The sequence below is a fragment of the Trifolium pratense genome, linkage group LG1 (assembly GCF_020283565.1).
Source record: "Trifolium pratense cultivar HEN17-A07 linkage group LG1, ARS_RC_1.1, whole genome shotgun sequence".
Taxonomy (NCBI): Eukaryota; Viridiplantae; Streptophyta; class Magnoliopsida; order Fabales; family Fabaceae; genus Trifolium; species Trifolium pratense.
This window is the reverse complement of record NC_060059.1, coordinates 34,798,042-34,824,475: the sequence shown is the minus strand read 5'-3', so window position 1 is coordinate 34,824,475 and position 26,434 is coordinate 34,798,042. Positions and strand designations below refer to the sequence as shown.

At 32.4% G+C, this 26,434-nt stretch overlaps 3 protein-coding genes across 4 annotated transcripts; all 3 read right to left on the bottom strand.

Annotated features, from left to right (window-relative positions):
- Positions 1-1,271: 1,271 nt before the first annotated feature.
- On the bottom strand, positions 1,272-2,043 carry LOC123902101 (probable calcium-binding protein CML44). The gene has a single exon (XM_045951759.1). It carries the CDS (start codon positions 1,970-1,972, stop codon positions 1,517-1,519), a length of 456 nt encoding a protein of 151 aa, XP_045807715.1. The 5' UTR covers positions 1,973-2,043; the 3' UTR covers positions 1,272-1,516.
- A 39-nt stretch (positions 2,044-2,082) lies between these two features.
- LOC123902100 (bifunctional protein FolD 1, mitochondrial-like) lies at positions 2,083-7,552 on the bottom strand. 2 transcript variants are annotated; one of them, XM_045951757.1, is made up of 6 exons: positions 7,206-7,552; positions 6,319-6,546; positions 4,214-4,530; positions 3,101-3,337; positions 2,641-2,808; positions 2,083-2,548 (listed from the first exon to the last, which is right to left on the bottom strand). In XM_045951757.1, exons 2-6 carry the CDS (start codon positions 6,509-6,511, stop codon positions 2,378-2,380), a joined length of 1,086 nt encoding a protein of 361 aa, XP_045807713.1. In that variant the 5' UTR covers positions 6,512-6,546; positions 7,206-7,552; the 3' UTR covers positions 2,083-2,377. The 2 variants fall into 2 exon arrangements, with proteins under 2 accessions (XP_045807713.1, XP_045807714.1); XM_045951758.1 differs by having other exon boundaries at positions 2,312-2,548; positions 7,210-7,530.
- A 6,689-nt stretch (positions 7,553-14,241) lies between these two features.
- LOC123903307 (WAT1-related protein At1g44800-like) lies at positions 14,242-20,870 on the bottom strand. The gene is made up of 7 exons (XM_045953258.1): positions 20,534-20,870; positions 19,993-20,055; positions 17,327-17,443; positions 16,095-16,335; positions 15,432-15,590; positions 15,157-15,308; positions 14,242-14,640 (listed from the first exon to the last, which is right to left on the bottom strand). The coding sequence occupies exons 1-7, from the start codon at positions 20,857-20,859 to the stop codon at positions 14,436-14,438; spliced, it is 1,263 nt and encodes a 420-aa protein (XP_045809214.1). The 5' UTR covers positions 20,860-20,870; the 3' UTR covers positions 14,242-14,435.
- Between the last annotated feature and the right edge of the window lie 5,564 nt (positions 20,871-26,434).

The window sequence follows — 26,434 nt, the reverse complement described above, 5'->3', positions numbered from 1 at the left end:
AAAGTCTTATTTGTAAGCCAAGCTTAATACAAATTATCTGTCCTGTTATGAAAGAGGCTGCAGGTACCTAAGCAGAGGAATGCCACCAAGGAAGACACCTTTTCTGGTTCTCCAATACATCCAAGAGGGCTTCTTGTAAATTACAAGTTGTAATGAAACCACTAAGAAGTTTTTCATCTTTTAAGTGATGTAGGAAGGAAATAATGTCATGATGATGCTCTCAGCTCATAAAAACAAATTAACAAAGATATAATAACACTTGAATAACTATTCATTAACATGTAATTTTTTTTACATATTTATTAACATGTATCCAATCTAGTAAAAGCAATTAAAAGCAATTAAAACATGGTGTTGACAATGTAGCCTTGCATCTGCTTACTAGTTTCTTATTACTACTATTACTACCATTCTTTGTATAAGGTTCATCATCAATATTGTTTTTATAGCTTATAATCTATGATTTCTATCTGCATTCTTTCCTTCATATCGATCATTGAAAATGGCTTTCAGGCCTCAGGGCCGGTCTGCTATACCTGCCAGGCTTTCTCAACGGCATGGCGTATTCATACAGCTAGGCTGCACATGCTAGTGTTAGCAACAATGTCTTAATGTTATAGTAGTACCTTTTTACCAGTCATCAGTGTTCTCAAATATCAGGCCACGGTGGATATCGGTGGCAGATTTTTTGAAAACCAATATGGTCATTTTGTGAAAGATTGCGGCGTATATGGCTGTGGCGCATATGTCATCCATACCGGGTTTTTGGCTCTCACCCATGGTCTGCCATATGCCATCAATAACATTGCTGGTGATTTTTTCATTATGTATACTAACATTTTGCTATAAGGGTATTTGTTAGTATTTTTCAATATTTACTACGTTTTTTTTGGGCTCAATGATTAATTTTCTAAAACAAAAAATTATTCATTACTAACATTTTTAATTATTGAAAACAATATGTCTAAATATCTTTTGGAGATTATAGATTTAAATATATTTTAGATTTATATTTAAACTAGATAATATTAAAAATTATGATTTATATTTAGTTTAGAATTTTTAGGTTTTGTTTGTTATTTAAAGATATGATCTAAAAATTTGTGGTTTTTTAAGTTTTATATAGAGTCATATAGCTATGGATATGAGAATAATGAATAAGCGAATTGGTTCACATTTAAAAATACTTATCTTCTACGAATAAATATATCTCACCTAAATTGTGCAATACAAAACACACCAAAAAAAATAGTACATCTTTAATTATTTATATAAATAAATCTTATAAACCAAGGTATTTTGCATGTCGATAAATACAACTCAAATGATAAAAAAAGTATAGGTACATTTGATATGTTGGGACACACATTCAAATTTATAATTTGCTACTTCTCAATATTTAATATAATATGAGTGAGTTTTTCCGCAAGACTCTTTAAAAATAAAAAATAAACTTTTTTACATGATTGCACGATCATGTACACTCAATAATTTTTTTTCATGATTTAGCAAAATTCTAAATAGGTTGTTGTGTTAGCAACATCATGTTCTTAAATTCCTTGAAATCAAGCTTGCCATCTAAATTAGTGTCATATGAGTAAATCATTGATCTACTATCCTTTTCTTCATCCCACATGCCAAGTCTCTTCAACACATATTCCAATTCTTGACTAGTGATGAATCCATCTCCATCCAAATCAAACACCTTAAAAGCCTTCAAAAGGTCACTTTCTATCTCTTCAATCTCATCAACATCACCATTTTTGTGATTCAATATGGAATCATAAAAGAACATGAACTCACTCAAGTCTAGACTCTTTTTTCCCACTAGAGATTCTAGCTCCTCTATGCTAAACTTGAAACCTGTTCTCTCTAACAAAAGGTTTAGCTCCTCAAGGGTTAAAAATCCATCACTATTTATGTCTAGCTTCTCAAAAATCAGCTCCAATTCTTTAGGAGTTAGGGGACACATAGTGGCAAAGATTCACCAAAAGGGTATATATGGATATGATAAGATTCTCCACTCACACACACATATAAATACTCATACGTGTAAGGTTTAAATTAATTGCACATAATAAATATGTAGGGACAACTTTATCATTTGGATGGGACATATTGTTGAGGAGATTTTGCACAAAATACACGTCACACTATGTAGTGTTGAAGACTAGAATTTTCTAGTATTTGATTTCCCATTTTGATGGAGACAATACAAAGACTAGAATTTTCTAGTATAATAGAAAATTATTGACTCAGTCAAAAAATAAGTTGAAGACTAGAATTCTCTAGAATTTTCTAAAGAGCCAAATTCAACAAAATGTTCTATAATAACACAAAGGGAACCGTTTCAAAAAAATAACACAAAGGGAATAGATCAAGTAAAATTAAGCATACGTTTAGCAGAATCTAAAGTGTTAACTAGAAGCATAGTAACTGTCATTGGTCCAACCCCACCAGGCACAGGAGTAATAACGGATGCCACCTTTATGACTTCTTCAAAACATACATCACCTACTAGACGATAGCCATCCTCGCAGCTAGGATCCTGTCACATTTTATCCTTAAGCTTGGTTAACCCATATTCAGCAAGCACAATGTGAAAAAGAAAACATATCAAGTGGCAACTTGAAAGCTCACCTCAACAGGACTTGTGCCAACATCGATCACAGTTGCGCCAGACTTTATCCAGTTGCCTCGGACCAAGCTAGGAACTCCAGCAGCCGAAACTACAATATCAGCATCTGAGGTGATCTGTTCAGGGTTTTCTGTAAATGCATGTACGATGGTGACTGTTGCATGGTGTCTCTGCAAACATAAAAGAATGTTACTACTAAAATGAAAAATGTGGTGAAACCATTATTTCAGGCTTTTGAATGAGTTTAATTTGTATGCACTGTCAGTCTAAAAAAACTTCACACATACATCAAATCATATCTCACCACGTAGATAATTGTGAAGATATTTTAGGAAATAATATAAAAAGGTGACGAAGTCAAAAAACAACTAACAAAGTGATATAACTGTCAGATATGATTGAATGCATGTATAAAAATTTCATACACTGACAATATAATACAAATTAAATTATTTTAATTACCTGCAATAATAACGATGTTGGAAGACCAACAATATTACTCCTTCCTATCACCACGGCCTTCTTCCCCATAATCTTAACTCCAGATCTGATCAACAACTCAATGCAGGCCTTTGGAGTACAAGGGATAAACAATGGCTCCCTTCCTCTTAGAGAAAGATTCCCCATATTAAGAGGATGAAAACCATCCACATCCTTTTCAAGACATAGAGCATCCAAAATCTTTTCCTCGTCCAGATGCTGTCCCAAACATTTTGCAACAAATCAGTCACAGTACAGCTCTGAATCTTGAACATGCGTGCTAATCCTCATTTGGTTAATTATTTGTTATGAATGTACATCTGACATGTAAACTTATTATTCAGAAAAATAGAAGAATATTGCATCTGCAAATGACTCCTCCGAACAACAAAACATAGGGTTGTAGTAGATTGGTTTATTTTGATATACTATCTCATTTAATGAACGACAGAAAACAATTCAGCTTTTGATGTGATCCTAATACGATCTCCTTTTACAAGAAGAATTAATTCAATATTGAAATAAAAAGAACCAATTAATTTCAATATTGGGCATCTCATGTTCAAATTCACGTTAAAAATAATACTAGCCTTGAAAATTCATTGCCTATTATTTTATGCCTTTTGGTTCTTTGATACATTAAGTGGAGAGTTAATTATCATAAGCTGCCAATGAGGAGCCACTCATATCAATTATTTCTATGTTTGCTAATAGTAATTGGTTCATCACATTTACTTGGATCAGCTCACAAATTCACATCATGGCATTCAATTTGAGAAGCTCAAAGGATCTCACGTTTTGGACAAGTGATAGTGTTTTTCTAAAACTATTAGCCTTACAATTATTTTTCTAAAAGAAAACACTATCACTAATGAAGTGAATAAGAGTAAGATGCTGTTTTCAGCAATAGATAGCATTTATAAGTGTAGTGCAAACCTCAACTTTCAAGCTAGCTTTTGTGGTTGATTGAGTATAGACCTCCCAAAGATTGTGGTTTGCATTTGCACACAGTTTTCTTGAATAAAAACTAAGTCGAGACTAAAATTGTAAAAAATTCATCATATAATGATAAAACGTCATAGATCCAGAAATTACTTGTGGTAGAGGAAGCTGGACAAGAATCCCATGAATTGATGGGTCCTTGTTAAATCTCATGACAGCATTTTGAACATCAGCATCTGCACAATCAGTAGGTAATTCAGTCACCACGGACTTCATTCCAACTTCTTCACAGGCAATTATCTTGTTGTGAACATAAGTAAGAGAATCCCTCCTCTGGCCCACTAAAATAACAGCTAACCCAGGAACTTTTCCTAGACATTTCTTCATTTGTCTTACCTGATCAGCTATTTTAGATCTAATTTCCGTTGCCATCAACTTTCCATCAATCACCGTAGGAGTTTTCTCATTAACTGTAGCAAATAGAAGCAAAACAGTTTGTGTCAATGGAATGCCAATTGTTGGTTGTTAGATATCTATGTCTAAGACAGCATGTAAAGCATTACAAGAGCAATTGGACTTAGAACCTCGTTCCTCTTCCTCTAGAGATGTCGTTTGTTGGTTGTTTATGTTCATGATATTGTCATTTACAAGCATTGATCATAATGGCATTTCCCAGATAAAACAATATATTTCTCAACACTTTCAGGCAAAAGAGCTTAGTAAGCTCCAATGCTTCATGAGATAAAGGTGACATAATCCATGGGATGACATTGTAACTTCTTGTATAAGTATGTCGTGTAAATTCTAGAGGAAACAGGTTTGATGACCTATTCTTTCCTGTGAAATGCACAGGAGAGAATGCAACTAGACCTGTTAGATATCTATGTCTAAGACAACATGTAAAGCATTATAAGAATACAACCTTCCTCATTGCATTTCTATAATAATACACTCTTTCATTTATTGTCTAATTCTAAACTTTATTTTGTTGCCTCATAGAAAATTCTCTTAAATAAGTGGCATCATCACTCATATCCCAAATTTTTAACCGTTCACTCTTGTAGCTCTTAGAAAATCGTGACTGTAAACGGATATTTGAGTGAATATAAACCAATTTGACCGCTCTTGCACAATTTATTCCATTTCTCTTTACAGTGTGAACATAGAAATAAGTGCTTCAAGATCTTTCAGCAAAAGAAATACTTATCGGTTGAGAGAGAATCTTTTTTGCTATCTCGGGAGTGTCTGATCCATACCACCAATCAATAACATTCATGGTTACTGCATCCAATTGAATGCAACTAATGCATATGTCACTTTCTTTTTGTGAAATGCACCAAACTGATCACGTAAAAGTCTTTGTTCTTCTGAATTTTCTGATATTTTTTTAAAGGCCTCCATTACTGCAATGGTCTATTCTTTATCCTGATTTGGATCTTTTTTAGATATACCTCTTGGAGCAGGTGTTGCACTAACCTCAAATTCTAAGCCTTCAATCCTGATTTGTTTTCCTAGTGGACACTTATCCTAATCACGATTCCCCCAAATAAGTGTCTAGAAAAAACGGCTTAGGATTTGGGGTTAGTGCAACACCCGCTCCAAGAGGTATAACTAGAAAAGATCCAAAATCAGGATAAAGAAGAGGTCACTGCAGTGATAGAGGCCTTTGAAAAATATATCAGAAAACTCATAGTAGCAAAAGCTTTTACATGATCAGTTTGACACATTTCACACAAAAAAAGTAATATATGCAATTGGTTACAACTCAATTGGATGCAGTAACCATGGATGTTATTGATTGATGGTCCACATATGGATCAGACACTCCCGAGCTAGCTGAGGTGGCAAAAAATGTTCTCTCTCAACTGATAAGTAGTTCTTCTGTTGAAAGATTTTGGAGTACTTATTCATATATTCACAATGTCAAGAGGAATCGACTCAAGTGTGTAAGAGCGGACAAATTGGTTTATATTCACTTAAATCTCGTACCACGTATTGAAATGAATGGTGTGATCTATATGCTCCACGTAGAGGCAGAGTATGATAATTTTTGTAAAGAAGTAATATGGTCTAGTAGTATCATGTAAATATAGTAAATAGGATGATGTTAATATTTGTATTTGTGTTACTACAATTTAGTTTATACTTAACATGCCTACATTGTGTAAAATGCAAATTAACTCATGCTTTCTCACTTTCTTCTTTCTCAAACAAATAGCAATAAAATAACTAACAAACCAAGCGAAATAGATGCTTACAGCTTTTACGTATGTCTGGAATACTCTGACATGAAGAATTAGGAGTCCAGGTGTCAGGAAGGTCCAGAGATGCAAGAGAAGGAGACATTAAAATTTGGTCTGATTGACGGCCTTTCAAGGTGTGAAGAAACCTTGTTTTTTGTGGAAGACGCCTTCTTAGACAATTCATCCATGTGACTGCCACCAAGCCCATAATACTTGTCAAGTTTACATCAACGGCACTTCTATCTGTAGCAAGGTTATTCGAGAATCAGTTTTCTTTCCCTCTCTTCCTCAGTCCATAAAAATTATTGTCTCCAAGGAAGGAACATTAAGTGATGAAAAAAGAAGCCCATGTCCAATTTATAAAGATATGGCATTGATAATTTGATATAAATACACCAGGAAAAGAGTGAGTGGTGACATTAACGAACCACTCTTACTTATCCCAAGTATAACCATCATATGAAACTTCAACTTAGGAACTCTAGGAAAATTCACTCTTGGTCAAGAAATACATATTTAATTCACTGCATATATTCCAGAATTTGCACTGCATATATTCCAGAATTTCTTTCACATAGTAAAACATATCAAAATGCAACCAATTTTAACATGCAATATAAAAACACATATAGGAACACCTATAAATTTTTAATTTTCAGAAAAATTATCATAGTTTTTTTTAATAATCCAGAGTTCGGCCGCGAGGTAAGAACGAAAACAAATTTTGGAAAAACACAGTATTACATGCACACATTTCATCACATTTGAACCATCAAAAGTAACTAGAGAGCCAAACATTGACAAAAATCACAATTTTTCATAACAGCAGCAGTATCAACCAGAAAAATAACAAAGGAGCATATTTAAACCCTTAGGGTTTTGGAATTTGGGGAAAATTATACCTACTGAAAGAGGAAGACCGTAGAAATGCAGAGATGCACTCTGGACAGCTCCACGGCGGCGATGGGGATGCAATCTGGTGACGGTTTGGCTCGCCGGAAAAAGATGGTGGCGTCGACGGAGTTCTTCAATGAGAGTGCGTGTGTGAGTGAGGAGGGAGTGGCAGCGTATGGTGTGGATTTAATCTGGAGAGGAAAATTGAATCTGAACCATTGGATATATGAGAGTGTAGGAAGAGGTGTATGTTATGGATCGAGCTGCTATGAAAGTGAGCAACTCACCATATGAACAATGAACGACTCGGTGAGACTGTGAGAGTGTGGGAAGAGGGATTTGGACCGTTGATTTCAAATCAATGAGAGTAATCATTTATAATTAATTTACTCATTGTGTAATTTGAGTGATTTTTTTTTATTTTTTTAGGACTCATTGGTTCAAAGACCGACTAATTTAAAGGACATATTTGATGTGGGGATGTATGTCTCGGTATGTGAGTAGTTTGATTTTTGATAACGGGGCAACTGTCGAGAGTTTATGGGGAATCAAAGTTATTTTAAGATGGCTTGAACTACTAATTTCAGGATTAAATTTAAAATTTTCAAAGAGTAAATTGTATGGGATGAATGTGAGTTCAAGCTTCATGGGGTGGCAGTTGACTTCCTTAATTGTAAGGCGGAAAAATTTGATGTTCATTGGCTTATATAATGGTCCCTAGAGAAATTGGCTTGATGACATTTTTAGCAAAAGTATTGGTAATGATGGTTCGGATTAGATTTTGGCATGATCATTGGATTGGTAACTCATCTCTTAGGAAGGCTTTCCCTCGTCTTTATAAAATCTCTCTTCAATCATATCTTACCATTCAACAAATGGATAATTCGAAAAATACAAGGTGGTCTTAATATTGGGTCTGGTAATCTCTTAAATGTTGAGGATATATGGAAGTGTCGACCGGATGGTGGAGGTTTGTACTCGATGAAACTTAGTTGTGTAATCTATTTTTCCCGAATTCTTTTTTGGATCCAAACAAATTAATGTCGGGTGCTAGAAAAGGTTTTGAGTGGTTAGGCTCCATCAAAGGTTGTCGTCATTTCATGGCAAATTTTGTCCGTCTACATACAAGGCAAAACCTTGCTAGATGAGGAGTCATTGTTGATTTGAAGGAGGAGATTTCTCTTAAATATGTTAATTCATCCGTATATAACATTAATTCACCTTAAATATTTGACGTTAAAAATCATAAAAAATGATCAATTCAAATAACGGAAGTCACAAGTACAATTAAAGTGTCTACGTTAAAAAAAAAAGTACAATTAAAGTGTCTATATAAAACAAAATATAGTAGTTATGAAACTTAAATAAAACCACAATTTAAGTTAAGAGATTTTCCTTCAAAAAAAAAAAAATTAAGAGACAAAAAACCCATTTAACCATAATTAATTAGCAGAAAGTTGGGCCACCATATGCATGACACAAATTGTGTTAATTTATTTTGATACCATATGATCTCGATCCTCTCCTTCCGAATTCTCTACATCAGTTTCTCAATCTTCTATATTCATTGTTAGATATATCCGATAGATGATATAGAAAAACATTAATGAGGTGAAATAAAAATCTAAAAATATAAAAGGAAATAAAATAACATTGAAATCCACACGGGAATTTTTAAATCATGTAATATTATTGATCTTTTTTGCAAGAATTATTTGTCAACCAAAATCAATATTCAACACCAAATTAAAATCACGTTGGAGGGTTTTTTATTTTTTCAAGAATTGTTAACATTGTGTTATGAAAAAACTACATTATTTGATATATTATAATTTTAATACACCAAATACTTTATATTTTCCGGGTACTTCTGTTTTTAAAATTTATGATTTCAAAAGAATAATCTTTTAAAAATTATTAATATAATAAATAGTGTATAATAAAAATGTTCATAACTTTTAAAAACAAATAATAAAGACTACTACTATTTTATTACCTGGTGTGATGCATTACTCTTCTTTGATGTGAAGATAAATAAAAATGATGAAAAAAAATAATGGGATTGTAGATTTTTTAGAAATTTGATGGGTGAATTAATCTGGAATTCGGTGTTATTTTATTTCCGTTTATATTTTCAGATTTTTATTTCACTTCATTAATGTTTTTCTATATCATCCATCGAATATATCTAACAACGTATATAGAAGTACTACTAGAAAAAAATTAATCTGGGACGGAATTTTCCGTCGCACAGTAGTACAAATTTCCGTCCCGATTTCATTTTGGGACAAAATCTGGACAAAATATTTTCGTCGCAACTCGCTCATCGCAATTTGTTGGGAACGGAATTTTTACTTCCGCGCACATTCGAGACGGATTTAAGGACGAAATGTCAACCCGTCTCAAATTGGAGACAGAATATACATTCCATCCCAAACTAATAAATGATTTTTTAATAAAATATTAAGGATAGAAAATCGTTGCAAATTCCATCCCAATTTAATTATTTTGGGACGGAAAAAATTTCCGTCACAAAGTTCCGTCTTAATTCAATTTTTTTCTTCTAGTAGTGAGGTTGAGAGACTGATGTAAAGAGTTCGGAAGGAGAGGATCGAGATCCATCATGGTGTGTTGTGCTTCTTTTCTTCTATATATGTTCCTTCTTTTCATTGGTAAGTTTTTCGTCTAGTGCTAAGTTGATGCATAGAATAGAAGCAGAGCAGCCATGTTGGTCTTGTATAAACTCAACATATTATAATATTGTAGTATAAGTTTGGAATATAGGCACATTCACCAAAATCAGAAAAAGGTGAAATAGAAAATAATTTAATAATACGCCTTTTTGAAAATAATTAAAGGATATATATATTGTTTTTTTGAATGTGACTAAATGACTTTTATAATTGTGATCATACAAGTATTTCTCCTTGAAATAATTGGCTAGAGGTACAAAATCACATAACTCAAGTGTTGTATAAAGTAAATCTTATAGAAAGAAAGAAAGAAGATCTACCTTATATATATATATATATATATATATATATATATATATATATATATATATATATATCCAACAACAATATATATAGAAATTACTTGGCGTTAATTTGGGTAAATTTCATAAATCCATATATAATAATATTGTTCTCACACAAATGAAATAATATCCATGTTAAAATATAAAAAGTGTCCCCATAAACATAACCAAGATGATAAAAAAATAATGTAGAGATTTTAAAATTGAAAATTAAGTCTAATTTAATCTATAAAATCAGCTTGTTATATAATACTTACCTCTGCTTTTTTGATAGCATGTGGTCCAACATATTTTAGAGAAGCTCTGGTACCATCTTAAAATTGAGAGTTAGAATTAACTCAACCATACAAAATTGATTTGTAAGATGAGAATTACCTCCATTTTGTAAACTCATGTCCAAACAATCTCACATTCGATGTAAGACTTCTTAACGAGAGATATTTGATATGTTGGATGAGAGTTCAAATTTGTAATTTATCATTTTCGACCCTAAATATGTGTGACTTTCGTAAACATATACTAAGATGATGATAAAATAATGTAGAGATCTTAAAATTGAAAGTTAAGCTTAAAGTATTTCATTTCATTCTAGCACTATTGAGCTTGGTGTGTCGATAAATGGTGGGTGAGCTGATAGCGGAAACCTGCAAATATAACAGGTGGCCCAACAGGTTTTAGAGAAGTTATGATATTATCTTAAAATTGAGAATTAAGAATAACCTTCATTTTATAACCTCATGTATAGATTATCTCATATTCTATGTGAGACCTCAAAATCTTAACAAGAGATTTTTATTTTTTATTTTGGCTTTTACTATTAGTTTAATCTAGTTCGGAGATCAGTTCTGACATCAAATGGTTTCAACCCCCTCCCGATCGCAGTTATGGGATCGAACTGTATCATCTCTACCAAGTTCAGTGTCGATTATCACTAAAACAACTAATGATTAGTTTAATAAGAGATATTTGATATGTTAGATCTGAGTTCAAATTTGTAATTTCTCATTTTCAGCACTAAATATGTGTGACTTTCGTTACAATAAAAAGAAAAACATGAGAATTTTTTATTTTTTTTTAAGAACTTTGCAATTAAATTTAAAGAAAAGGTGAAAATACTTTTGATTGAATCATTTATGTTAATTTTACATACCTTGGATGGATCAAAAACAAGTAAAGTTGGTAATGACATGCAACATGATTAGGCCACCACTAAAACTCCCATGATAGGAACAACCACATAATCTTAATAGTAATTGTTGTCTGTATTTGTTGAGTGGTGGCAACGGCTAACGTTGACATCATTGACATGAGATAGCTAATATTTTGAGTGGGGAAAAACAATCTACCTAAAAGTAAACTGAAAAGTGCACTTGATTGTCTCTATGATCAACAACGTATAAGAAGTCTAGAAGCATTTTTTATTTTACATTTTGATGATAAGCTGAAGCTAATTTCTTAGAAGGGGGTTATGATGTAATCACAGTATACAAGTTGTTTTTTAGTAGTCCGCTATAGATACAAAGTTTTTACCATCATAAATATTAACTAATTTTCATTGAATATTTTTTTTTTTCGACTTAAAGAGTAAAAAATTGAACCTTATAACCACGTATACTTAAGAGATCTTAATCTTTTGTGTAAGACACTTTTTTTTTATGGTATGGTAAAAGAGAGTATAAGCCGCAACAATCTATCATCCAAATTAAATTAAATTTATCTTTTTCTCATTTGTAGGTATGTAGGATAACTCAAGTACTATTTTAAGCTAAAAAAAATTTAAAAAATAAATAAATACTTCTCCTAATTTGTTTTCTCTCGAAACTGTTGGAAATTAACAAAATAAGCCATGAATAGTAGACAAAAAATTATATTATATATTTACTTTAATCAAACGAATCAATCAATTAAAGGAATTGTGTACCTTCAAGGTTCTAGAGCAAATCCATCATGAGCAGAGAGCAGAAGAGAGTGATAACTACTCTCATTCCATTTAATTAGTGTGTCAGAGGTTGGTTTTCACCGTATGTTAACTGTCTGATGGGATGTCAATCCATAATTAATTAATTAAATAATTAATCCAACATTCTTCCACTTGAATGAACAATAATTAATTACTAAAGTAATATGAATTTTTGTTCTTAACGTCTAACCAAAACTTATTAAAAGAGACAAAACTCTAATTTTTTGGTAAGCAGCAACAAAAATCTTTAAAAGTTAATTTTTGTTTTGTTTTCACCATCTAGACCATGTAATTTGGTTTGGAGACCAGTTTTGGAGGTAGCAAGTGGTTTCGGTCTCCTTCCGATCGTAGTTGCGGGGGAACGAACTGTGTCCTTCTTACTAAGTTCAACGTCAATCATCATTAAACCAACTAAGTTAATTTAAATAATTCATAAAGTTACTACTCCCCCGTCCCAAATTGATTGACACAGTTGACTATATTGCACTATTCACACATATTGTTTTGACCATATTTTTCTACTAATAAATAAAAATAAATATTAGCATATAAGATGTTGTTGGATACGTCTCGATGAGTATTTTCAAAATATCAAATTTTTATAATTTTTACTATAATATAATTAAAAATATTAATCTTCAAAGTTATGCATCGACATACGTGAAATAATCAACTGTGTCGATCAATTTGGGACGGAGGGAGTACTATTTATAGAAGGTATATATTTTTTTTATTTTTTTATTTTATATTTGCACATTTTCACTTTATATATATATAGATACATGAACTAGTCTGATATGGAGAAAGAAGATTATTTTATCATAAACTAGTCTTACAAGTGAATTCACAATATTTGATATTTCTCTTACATGTTGTTTAGAAGTGGATGATTACATAAGTTGCAATTTAGAATCTGAATTCGATTCTCTTCGTTATAATGTTGTTCGGTAATGGAGTTGGAGGCTTAATGGAATTGCTGACACACTCACACACCCATCCACCTAATCATCATGAAATGGTAGAATATAAATTTTGATATTGTACAAAATAAAACATCAGCTAGCTAGTGTAACATATATTGGATCATCTATCCATCAATCACTCAATTTAAGTTACTATTCTCTTTCCATTTATAGATGTAATCTTTGCTTTAATTAGCAATTTTTTTTTAACAAGAGATTCTCAAGAGAATTGAGGCCGACAATTAAGAGTTCAGTAGTGAAATAAATAAAATTTGACTAAGAATTTGTTTTATTAGTAGTTAAATTTGGATTCTTTCAAATAATTCATCTTTGAAAACCTGTCCCTTTTTTATATATACAATAGAGGGCTACACACCCATTTTTTTTATATACATAAAAATCTAAATTGTCCCATTTTTCCTAAATCTCTATTTTTCTTAATTTCATGCTCTCTATTTGTGTAAAAAAAATGCTCTCTCTTTATTATAAAATGATTTTATGATGAGGAGAGGTGAGTGAGATTAAGAGGAATATAAAGAGTTAGCAGATAGATCGACGAAGATGAATATTAATAGATATGTAGATGAATATTAAAGGAGAGGAACCAGAAATTCAAAAATCATAGTTCGAATTCCAACTATTTATTTTAGGTATTTTCATATCTTACTACTCAAATCAAATACATTTTCACCCTTAATTGCACCTTTCTCACACGATTGTGTGACTTTAGTCACTACTTGTTTTGATGATTTTGGCCTCTTACATTTTTCGCTTTGTAATTTGGTAATTCCCTTCCAACTAAGTTGATCAAAAGTGTAATTAATTAATTTTTCTTTAAGAAAAATTATTTAAGCAATTTGTGTCTTTGGCCAAATAAAAAAAAAACTTCAAAACTCAATAAAATATAACATAGATATTTATGTATTATCTATCAACAATATCCTCGTACCTATACCAAAATTCAAACTCAAATCTCTGTGAGATCTGAACCATTACCAACAGTTGGATCAGGTCAAATCAAACACATATATTGATCCTTGTTTTATCATAAGCAAACAAAATAAGAAAGGAAATGATAATAGTAATAAAGAGAAACATTATTTCATTTAAACTCTTAGTTTCAGAAACATAAACAAAAAGTTAAAGTAAAAATATATGAAAATGGAGCCAGAAGGGCATTGGGAAAGATTAGTACAAGTGCACAAAATCTCTCTTGACTTCATTTAAGTAGGAAAATTTGTGATGTTAATTAATTCTAATAAAGGAACTTTGATCTTGCTTATGTTTTGACATTCTTTCCTCCAAGCTTAATGTCACTAGGAACATTGACCTCAACACTTTCAAAAATGTCTGACCCTGTTTTTGTAGCATCCTTTATTGGCAATTCTTGTCCCTCATTTTGTGTTGTATTGTTCACACTGTCTTTGCTTTTCCCCCACACCACAGTGTATAGTCCACACACAATGATAATAGCTCCAATAATACTACAAATTTCATAAAAAAAAAGTTTAATTAGCAAAATACATTTGAATGCGTCAGATATTAACACGCGTCAGACACAATATATATTGTAAAACGCGTCAGATATTGACATTCGTCAGACACTTGAACATATTTTCAACTCAATTTATTGAGTTATATAAGTGTCGGATATTGACACACGTTAGACACTTGACGCAATTTACAATACCATAGGTTAGCAAATGAGAAACTACTACTTTTATTTATGGATTGACCTACTTCTAATTTCAACCACATATAATAATAAGGACAAGTAATTTGATGGACATGATTTGACGCTGTTATAACATTCTGCTGTAACTGATCTGGACTGTCTGATTTCAAATCGGCGGTTCAAATTGTTTTGATGTATAAAACTGTGTATGAAATATGTATTGTCCGATCATAAATAAGCGGTCCAAATAAGCGGATCCGTAATTTGATCATTCAATTTAAAAATAAAAGGGGTAAAAATAATAAATTAATGAAACATTATATACCTTCCCAAATGAGTTTGCTCAGCTAAGACAATAGAACCCAATGCAGCTGTGATGATCATACATAAAGGGCTGAATGAAGTAACAAACACAGGCCCACGTTCTCTTGTCACAACTCCTTGTACATAGTATGCCATTCCAGAACACACTATACCCTATACATCTCAAATTTGAATTATTACATTAATTAATAATTATCTAATTAATCTTATTAACAAATTACAAATTAAAAACAAGCATAGGATATATTATGAAGAAAAAAAATTAAAAGTACTTACAGAGTAAACACAAGCAAGAAGTCTAGAGTCAAAACCTAAGGCCCAAACACTCATGTCACGTTCAAATATGAAGGTTGCAATTCCACCTTCAAAGATACCCAAAAAGCAAATCCAAGCAGTCATAGAGAGCTCTGCTGGGTACATCTTTAGAGTGAAAGACTGAAAATCCACAACTCACATTTATTAGTTCATGTACATTTTTTTATTTAATTACAAAAATAAATTAACGACAAAAATTAAAGACGAAAAAAAATTAATCAGTCGCTAAAACCATCAATACTAAATTTAGAGAGCGAGTTACAGATCAATTTCGGATATTTCCTGTATACCCTCAATGGCCTCAAAGATACCAACAAAGAAAATCCAAGTGTTGAATAGCGACGCAAAATTAGAGACGTAAATTATGAAACTCGTCTTTAGTTACATCGCTAAGTGTATTATATCTTGAGAATGGAAACTATTATTACTTTCCTCGTCTTTGATTTTAATCAGAAATTCAATTTTTTCTAATAGTGATATGCGATTTAATAAAATCCAAGTGATCTCAGCTAAAATACGTGACTCACAAATTTTTCGAATACATTAGACCTACGTAAGTTTTAATATCGAAAACAATGTGTGTTAGAGAATTCGTTGTTAGTATAATTAATTAAGTATACATACTTGCAAGATAAAGAAACTAGCCCAACCACCACAACTGCAAATGAGCATTATAGTGCCAGCCACAAAGTTTTGGTCAGAGGGTTCTGTGCTTCCACTTTCATGTTGGTCTGATGAATGTCCCTTAATGAGCTGAAAGGCAGGGCCTTTGTATAATGTCATAACCATTGCTCCTGATACAGTTACTACTGTTCCAACTACCTTAGCTATGCTGTGAATTTTTCTGAAGTTTACTGTCTCTAACCTGAAAATTAAGATCAATTAATTAATTACAAGATTAATTCAAGATTATTTGTTAATATAATTATTTTACAACTGTATTCGATAAAAAAAAATTTAAACTTTGTCGTTTAAGTTTATAAGGTCAAACTTTTATTACTATATTGACAAACTCATCATGGTCGAAAATTTGTTTTCCTTGTTGCATAAACACAACTTCTAAAACTATGAACATATTTTTCTTTTTTCTTTTTTATTCTAAACATGAACATATTCTATTTTGTGTGTGTGACAAGAACATGAACATATTCTTAAAGAATGTGAGTGTGACACAAAATAAATACTGCTATTTTTTTTTTTAAGAGTTCGGAAGATATTCTAAAGAATGAAAATTTTATGTCATGACTTGTCTCCAAATTAAACATGTATTTTATTGATCAAATTAATGCTAAAAAACTAACACAAGGACTAATTTAATTAGGCCAATACACATTCAAAATATAATGAGGAAGTTGCTTAAGAGAACAAAGTAAATAGTCACCAATGTTTTTATAAGAAAAATATAGTTGATGTTATATACACAAATGAATTAAACTCCATAATTTTAATTATTGATTTTTTAAAAAAATTTCAAATAATTTAGCAGCGAAACTCATATACATTAAACATTAAAAAGTAAAAAATTGTTGATTTTAACTCGCATCTCAACATATTAAATGTCTCAACAACCTTTTCATCGTATACTTACGAGACAAAACTATTAATGCTATATTATTTAAAATATGTTTTAATTTGATCTCATAAAAGAAAAAGAAAAAAACTAATTTGATTATTTTCTCCATTAATTTTCATGAGGGTCCCTTGCAAAGCAAAGTGTGCCTTTCTCCACATATATATTTTGGACTCTAGCCAGAAATGCACCTAGCTTTTTTCTTGCTTGTTGCTTAAGTGCACAAGAAGCCATTAATTTCTAATTATATTATTGTGCTAAAGTGATTAAATCTTTTTTAAGTCACCTGAAAATGATTGCCATTATAAAAGTTATAGCTGGAAGAATGTTAACGGTGGCAGATGCAAACGTTGTTGATGTGTTCTTCATTCCCAAGTTGTACAAATTTTGATCAAGCACTGGCCTGTTCAAAACAAATTAAGTAAATATCAGAATATAATTAAATTGCCTAAATAAAATAAATAAAAAATTATGTAATAAATAATATGTAGCTTCTTATACAATTTTGCCGGATGAAATCAAAACAAAATCTATGAAAATAAAAAGTTACTAGTTATTTCCAACATCTCCAAAAAGTTACTAAAGTGCGGTATATCACAAAGTACAAAATATGTGCCTAATTTCCTAATTAAGTAATGAAGATAGATTCCTTAGAGTCTCTAGCTTGATGCTCTTTATCATATCTGTTACTTAGATTTTTAAGCCTATGCCCAATTAAAGTATCGAATCTTCAATTTATAATTTGTACTATATATTCATAAAAAAAGTAATATTATATCATGAGGAAAAAAAAAAAAAAATACATGACTCTAGTAATTTGGAATTTGGTCTGAGATATATAGATAAAGTCTTGTTAAAAATTATTTTACTCAAAAAACGATCAAACTCAAATTTTTTCAAATAATTCGTTATTTAGTTAAGCTCATTAACCACTTAAAATAATTATTTAGTGTTGGATATAAAAAATACACATTCAATAATTGATGACATTATGTTAGTTAGACCTTAAGAACCCTAAAGTAGTGCGATACAACTCTTTTTTTTTAATACTTCTTTTCATAGGGTGATTAATTAAAATAATAGACAAATTAATCATCATGAATTAATTGGTTTACAAAAAATTAAATTATTAAATGAATACCTAAGACCAATTTCTAAAAACTTATCATGAACTATAGTCTAGAAAAAAAAATTAAATTACTAAATGAGTAGTACATAAGAATTATTTTATAGTACAAACAAGACAATTTCCTAGCGATAGTGCATAAATAATGTAGATTCACTTATTTTGCAAACAAATAAACCATTTTAGACTCGAGTTTAATTGTTGTGCACCGTCGGTGTAATTTTTTTTTTACACATACATTTAATGACTGGTTGCCACATCATTTAATGAATGTGATATATCACGTATTTTTAATTACCATACATGATGTGTCGGTATATTATTAGACGCATGTGCAAAATAATTTTACACTGACAGTGCATATAAATTAAATTCTTTAAACTCAAAGCATGAAAATGGATATACTCCTATATAGTCATAAGTCGTATATATAGAGAATCTCTTATTTTTGTACCAAAAAAATAAGAAAGAGAATCTCTTATTTTGAATTTCACATTTGTTAATATGAATCTAAAAGGTGGGGTAATGATAATAATACAACAAATCACTCGGATATGATTTTTTTTATTCTTTAAAATAATTTAAGTAGTAGTGAAAACACGTGTTTAACATTAATATTGTCGGTGGGTATGTATATATGAAAATATTTTTTAATTGCATAAAATTTGCTCTTTGTTAATTATTTTTGTGGTGGGTAGCTTAATTTCTTCCTAAGAAGTGTCCACTAGAAAGGGCACATCAATATTAAGCATTATAGCTACTTAAGTCAAAAATGTGAATCAGTAGCACCATTGTCTTGTCGTCGCATATTGTTTGAGATTATTATGGATTACGTACGCACGCACAATATTATTCTTTAATTATTATTTTGTCCTCTTTAATTATTTTTTAAAAATTATTTGGCTTTTAGTAGGATGCATACGCATGAACCAATAATTTATAGGGCAATTGCTTGTAAGAAACATATCCGCCAAACATATAACTTAGAGGATTAAAGTTAATTCTAAGTAAATATGATCTCATTTTAGTAAAGCCTACCAACACGTTGGATCTAATTATAATTCATAATAAATTCTTAATAAAATATTATAAATGTTTTATTTTTATATTAAAATTTATAAGTATTTCTTAAATTAATTAAAAGAGTGATTGAAATAAATTAGGGATCGTTGATTTAATCCATCAATTGTAAAATGATCATTATTAATTACCTTTTTAATTAATAAAGTTTTCTCACTTTGCTTATTTAAAGTTTTATAACGAACATAAAATAAAGCTAAAATTATTTTTGTATAAGATATAAGTTATTTTTATAACCTAATGTTAGAGAGACAATAAAATAAGTTGAAAAAATTTCAAGAGAATATAATAAGCTATTTTTATATGTTCTCTTAAATAGTATTATTATTATAATTTTTGTTTTAATCCTTTAATATCAAGAAGAAAAAAAATGAGGTTTCGGTAATTCAGAGTTCGACGTGAAATAAATAAAATCTAATCAATTTTTTTTAAATAGAATTATTAAAACTTACGTAAATAGATAAACTCAAATAGATCGACGAAAATAAATTCATATTAGAATATATTTTTTTAGAGAAAAACTCATTATAAGTTGGGAAATAATGAATACTATTTATTATAAAGATACAGGTGTATATAAACCATAAAAAGCAATCATGCATGTATAGTTCAAAAATAATTTTCACATGGCCCCATGAAGAGACATGAAACTAACGTTAGAAGAAAGAAACATGACAAAATGTATGATTCTATATGCCACAAATATAGTGATAATTAAATATTGGAGAGTGATTGAAGAGCCTTACTCAAGGAAACCAAGAACCGCCAACCTCAAGAAAATTGGGAGTGTCATCTTTGGCCTAATTTTTCTGTAAAAAAAAAAAGATGATGCATGCAACAAAATATAATTAGTTGATGATCAATGAAAACTTAATTAAAATATTATAGATATCATAGGGAAAGAATAAGAAAATATGTGCTTTTGTGTACTTGAAGTGGGTTTGATTATGAGTTTGATATTTATAGATCGAGCATATATGATTAATTTGGACTAAAATAAAGTAATTTTTAAAGATATAATATTTATTTGTCCAAATAATGTTTTGTCATTTTTCATATTCTAAACCAAACATGTATTATTTAGTTTAGTGAAAAATTTGGCATCAACCGACGACAGTCTCAACATGTCATTGACGTCCTGACTTAGTAGACTCTAAATGAGAGTGGGTTGGGCTTTAGCTAATGACAGTCTCAACATGTCATTGGCGTCTAGCCCAGTAGTTTCTATATCATCAATATTTTTATAAAAAAGAAGTATATAGTGATGAGGGAGATCGGATTAAAGACCTTTCGAGGACGAGGGCAAAAGGAGCCATGAAGATAGTAGCGACAACATGACGGTACACGGAGAGAACCCAATGACTCATGCCATGCTTGAATGAAACCATAGTGATGATGTACATTCCTGCATAGCCAAATTGAAGGGACACCATAGCAAGATAGGGCTTAATACTTTTTAGCCCCTTGCTCATTTTTTCACATAAATCCGTCATATTTAACTCCTTTGGTGTGTCTTTTCTAAGCTTTGGAAACAAACAAAGAGAGAAGACACACTCACAAACTCTCACAATGGAAGAATTGTTTTGTGACTTGTGAGTTTGTGGATGACACATTTGAAAATGTGATATTGCCTTCTTATAGGCCCAAAAAGCAAAATTTAAAGAAAATATATTAAGAAAAAAATACAAAACTTAAAAAAGAAAGCCACAGTTTTTCATAATAGCGTATGCCACTAACTCTCTCACCTCATTTCATTCCCACAGATATATTCCCTTATCCATTTACAAAGAAAATAAATAATATTATTGAGAATTTCATAAAATAAAACAAAGGTTTTTAAGAATAAGTATCAACTAAGTTGTCGTACGTCATATTATTTACCTTTTTTTATATTCTCTTTATTGATCCTAATTATTAATTTAAAAGTTATGATCATTTTTCAGATGGTTTCTTAATTATTGAGAATTTTAAATATATATATATATATATAAAATATGTGTGTGTATGTACTGACAAAGTTCATGGAGAGGTAACAAATTATTGAATATTGAAAACATGATGGGTTTAAAATGGTCAAATTTTATCTAAAATAATTTGATGTAAATTAACTTAAAATAAGTAATTTTATATTTGTGCAAAATTTTAATAGATATGATATGATACCCAACTATTCATCATGCATGTGATCGATCATCAAACCAAAAAAGACATACAAGACATGAGTAATAGTGTACAGTCTTTCACATAAATATTTTTTTAAGTATCGCATTATATCCACAATAAACATGCCAAATTAAAAAATATATATTAAAATCTTAGAAGAGAAAATCACAAAGAAAACAAAGCCTTTATTTTTTATGTTGTTTCTCTTGAAAAATATATTTTACATGCCCATATTTTCACATTTTCATTTTACAATAGTTTTGCATGTTGGTTGTTTTATTAAGGATCTTGGTGTTACCTATGCTTTTTAGGTTGCTTTTACAAATCCGTCTATGATTTCTTGGATCCATCGTAATCGATGGTTAAATTGTGTTGAGCTTACAAAACATATGTTTTTCATTACCTCACATATCTATAGAGAAGACAATCAGTGTGTTGATGATATTGCTACTTTTGGATTGTGATGAATAATTTCGCAAGTGCACGAAAATCACGTAGTAATAAAAATATCGATCCACAGGGATTGTGTGATCAAACTAGTCGAATGGTGTTCATAGACATTATACAGAAAATACACATAAATTGGGGGTATGTTGAGTAATGAATCGCTAGAAAATGTGCTTTGATATAATGGAAAAGCGAGGTAGAATCATCGGAATCATCTAGTCTATAGCTAAACCACATGCAATCTACTATGTCATAGGAATTTACTCAAGTGTTCACAACTAGATCGACAAATTAGTGAATCGCAATCTCTTGTCAAAATCCACTCTATTCGTTGTCGATACTCCCCCGATCTCTCGGGCGGTAGCTACCTACAACGAATGATATTAACGCGCGTCAATCGTTCGCTACACTCCATGCCTCAATCTCTCGACCGGAGACACTCGAGTGGTCAATACAATTCAGTTCAGAAATTAAATCAATACTCTCGCACGTGACTTAACTCGACATCATTATAACACTAATGAAGGATTATAAAGCATTAAAAACAGATTTGTATTGGATGAACACTATAGAGAGAATAAGTTCTTACAACGTTGCAGATTACATACAGTTGAACTACATCCCAAACTATCCTAGATTCTACCTTCAAAGGAGTTTAGCTCCTCATCGTGCTTCGTTCGCTTCCTCGCTTCATCGCCATGGCTTGTGAATCCATGCTCTCGACGTGCTTGGAGCTATCCTCTGGAGTCTTGAATCGCGATCTGGAAGTTCCAAAACCAGAATGTAGATCAATTTTGCAGAATTTTCCAACCCGAAAACAGAATTATGCAGAAACTATATATACAGAAGGCAACCACGCCGCGCGCCAGATCTATCACGCCGCGCGTGGTTGCAATTTCATCAACTACGCCGCGCGTGGTAACAGAATCACGCGGCGCGTGATCAAGTCAGAGAGCAATCTTCTTCTTCAGCAAAGCTTCACGCCGCGCGTGGTAAGGCATCACGCCGCGCGTGATCAGAGTAAAAATCCTGGCTCCCTGTGAGCTCCATCACGCGGCGCGTGATGGGCTACGCCCCCAGCGTAGTGAAAATCAATCAAATCCTGCAGTTTTTCCTGTTTTCTTGTAAAACAAGTAATCAAGCTAATGGTTAGATTTCTCTTATATTTATTGCTAAAAACCTACTAAAATGCATCTAATGTTGCTAAAATAGGCATGGATTAGAGAGTGTGACGATTTGTCATCACAACCCCAAACTTAAACCTTTCCTTGTCCTCAAGGAAACAACTTTTACCTCAAGCTTTTGTGTCAAGACCTTGGCATTTTCCTTGAATTCACTCGAATCATACATACGTGAGACTCACCTGATGATCAATGATTCACCTGCAAACAATGCTCGATTGCACAATCGTTCCCGCAAGACATTTTCAAGTAGTTCACACTTTTCGACCAAGGCTCTATGATTTCATCACACTACTCACATGCACTCTTCAGTTTTTGGTAATTCGCTCAAATCAACACATCAATGCAAGTCAACAATAATTTTGCAAGTAGTCTAAGAATTCATTCGGTTCACTTTGTGCACACACATTAGAGGACTTTTAGGGTTATAACGTGGCTTGGCTAGGGTGGATGGTGACATTTTGGGATAAGTAGTAGAAAAACTTGGAGTTAGATCCCCCTAAGGTCAAAAATATTTCATAAACCAAACCCCCTTTTTCCTTTGAACTATAGTGGACTAGAGAACTTTTTCAATCATCAAACAAAGTTTTGCAATTCTTTGAATTCAAGGCTATCACTTCTTTTTGTACTTCTTTTCTATTTTTCTTTCACATTCATCTCTTTTTTTTTCATTTTTTGTTTTTTTCTTCTTGCCTTGCAATTTTTGAAAATTTTTTTCTCAATTTTTCAAATCAAAACTTTTTGTAAGTTCTCTAGTACCCTCACCCCAAACTTTATTTGTTGCTAATTCCAAAGAGCAACCCCAAACTTAGTAGTGAGCAATGCGCATCAACCACTAATTAGGTGCCTAACCTCCAAGAAAGTCATTCCTTTTTTCAACAAAAATTTCTTTAAGGTTTTGCAAAATAACATGTTCTTTTTCAGCTCAAATTGGTTAAGCAAAGGATAATCATATGTAAGGGTGGATAGAAAGGCTCAAAGGTACCAAGAAACATGCCTCGTGTGTGCTACAAAAGTACCAATCAAATACAAAGACGACAAGCAAAATCGAGAGACAATACATGAGTGGATATCACACATAGAAGAAAAATGAGTGTTTGGCTCAATACCTCTCGGTTGGGTCGAATCAAAGAACCGGTCAAAAAGTGTGCGTTCCCTTCCTTTGCCTCTTGATCGCATGAGTGCAACAAGCTATTGCACTGCAAGTTTCACATATCACACACGGAGAAAATCAAGTAATTGATACTCAAGTAACTAGAAAGAACATGCCAAAATATTGAAACAAACTCTCGAAGTAAAAACCATTCCACAATCAAACAAAAGAAGATTCAAATTTAGAGTACACAATTAAAATATCCAGCTAATATCCAAGCAACATCAGAATATTATTACAAACCAAGCAAATAAAAGACAAATGAAGTAAAGATAGAGATAGAGTAGTAGAATAGTAGCAGCAGCAGCAGTAGAACATCATCACCAACAACGTCAAACCGCGTCATCCGGTTGGCCAGTGAAGTAGTTTGTGAACGGGCTATTCAAATTCAAATTCAGCCCATCCACATCCAGCATTTCCCTCTCCATAGCAGCGGCCTCATCCTGCTCAACCCGGCGTCGCCTCTCGATCTCAGCCAACTCAGAAGCTCTCAAGCCAGAATTATAAGCTTGTCTGGCCTGGAATGATGTCAGCTCCCTCGCCTGATGCGCCTCCCAATCAGTATCAACGGGATACAAAGTCCCAAAAGTAGGAGGGGGGAAGGTAGACCGGTAAGTCATCGCCTCGGTGTACATGGAAGAGGCGGTATCAAAGTAAAGATTCGGCAGCCCGGAATATTGAGAAATTTCCATTTGATGCAACATGGAAGCAAGCTGATTCATATCATGAGAGTAAGGAGGAGGAGCATGGGCCGGTATTTCTTGAGACTCATATGCCGGATCCCCCTGTTGATCCGGATGGTTACCCTCTTCAAACTGATTAATTTCTTCCTCCTCCCTCAAGGCTTCTTCCCTTGCAGCATTCCCCTCACCTCGGGGCACAATAGGACCTCTCTCAAACTTTTTGATGAAGTATGATAAAGACAATGGACGGACGGGATGAAGATCACCTTCTTGCACATTCATGGGAACATTATTCGCCCTACACAAAGCAGCGATGAAATTACAATGTCCCAAAGTAAAAGTAGGATTCGGATGATTGGCTATTTCATGAAGATCTTTTTGTAACCAATACCCGAGATTAATAAACTTCCCTTCAACCAACAATCGGACCGCGTGCGCATTATCCAGCTGAATTTCTGAATTGTTGCCAACAACCCTCACATTTTTCAACCAAAATTCACCCCAAGCTCGGTGAACCGGATTAAAACTTGTTAAGCTCAACCTTCTAGGAAGAGAAGCTGCAGAGTGGGCTAGCCACATTGCTCCCGGACGACACACAATATTCTTTAGTTCCTCCCTAACTTCGATCCCACTCTTATCAATCCTTTCTCTATCACGCAAGAGTTCACACACTCCTCCAGCAGCACAACCAAGCAGATTATTTATAGTTTCAAAAGAATAACTCACCTTAACACCCCTAACCACAGAAACATACTCCGGAAACATTGATTGATCCGGTAAATAGGCATTTGCAAAGAATTCCCTAGCCCACATCTGATTTCCAGGATTCATTTCATCTTTAATCATCAATTTATTAAATCTCTCCCATCCCCTAGACCTTATCTCATTCCCTAACTCAGCTACACCCTTCAACAAATCCTCACCAAAACCCTTCTCTTGATTAATAGTAAAGGTTCGAATTTGCGAGTACCTTTTCTCATGAACTTCACTGATGAAGTGGGGATGAACCTGTGGCCGAGTCACATTGCTCCGGCGAGGAGGAGATGCTTGAGCAGACCGAGAAGATTGGCCCTTGCTTGCACTCATCTTTGTTCTTGGTTTCTTCGGAGGCTCTTGCGGTGGGTTAGCATCACTCTTCTTCTTTCCCTTTCCGGTTAGCCGTGTCAACATCTCGATATTGTAAGGGGTGAAATGGGTTAATTAGTGAAAATGGTGAAATGAGGAATTTGGAAATGGGATTTGAGTGGGTGATATGAGTGGTATGTGAATGTGAAGGAGTTGGATGATTGAAGGTGATTAGAAGTGAAATTGGAGAAGTTTGAAGAGTGAAAATGGGTTGTCAATGGAGTTTTCCGTGTGGGAGACCGTGTGAATTGATGATGGGACGGATGGAGTGGTTGAGAAGATGAGGAAATTCAAATTTTACACGCCTTCCTGTGTAACCACGCCGCGCGTGACCCCTGCTACGCCGCGCGTAGTACCAATTGTAACGGTCAAAAACTTATTTCCTCAAGGCCACGCCGCGCGTAATAACCATCACGCGGCGCGTAATCACTTAGTC

Bases quoted from the DNA above. Each gene is read 5' to 3' on its own strand.
- LOC123902101 (XM_045951759.1), bottom strand. From the start codon at position 1,972: ATGTGTCCCCTAACTCCTAAAGAATTGGAGCTGATTTTTGAGAAGCTA.
- LOC123902100 (XM_045951757.1), bottom strand. From the start codon at position 6,511: ATGGGCTTGGTGGCAGTCACATGGATGAATTGTCTAAGAAGGCGTCTT. The intron at 4,531-6,318 runs GTAAGCATCTAT...TATTTGCTACAG, and splicing joins TCCAGACATACGTAAAAGCT to TTAATGAGAAAACTCCTACG. The intron at 2,809-3,100 runs GTAATTAAAATA...TTATGTTTGCAG, and splicing joins CAACATCGTTATTATTGCAG to AGACACCATGCAACAGTCAC.
- LOC123903307 (XM_045953258.1), bottom strand. From the start codon at position 20,859: ATGTGTCATCCACAAACTCACAAGTCACAAAACAATTCTTCCATTGTG. The intron at 15,309-15,431 runs GTAAGTACTTTT...TGAGATGTATAG, and splicing joins TTCTTGCTTGTGTTTACTCT to GGTATAGTGTGTTCTGGAAT. The intron at 14,641-15,156 runs GTATATAATGTT...TGAAATTTGTAG, and splicing joins GAGCAAACTCATTTGGGAAG to TATTATTGGAGCTATTATCA.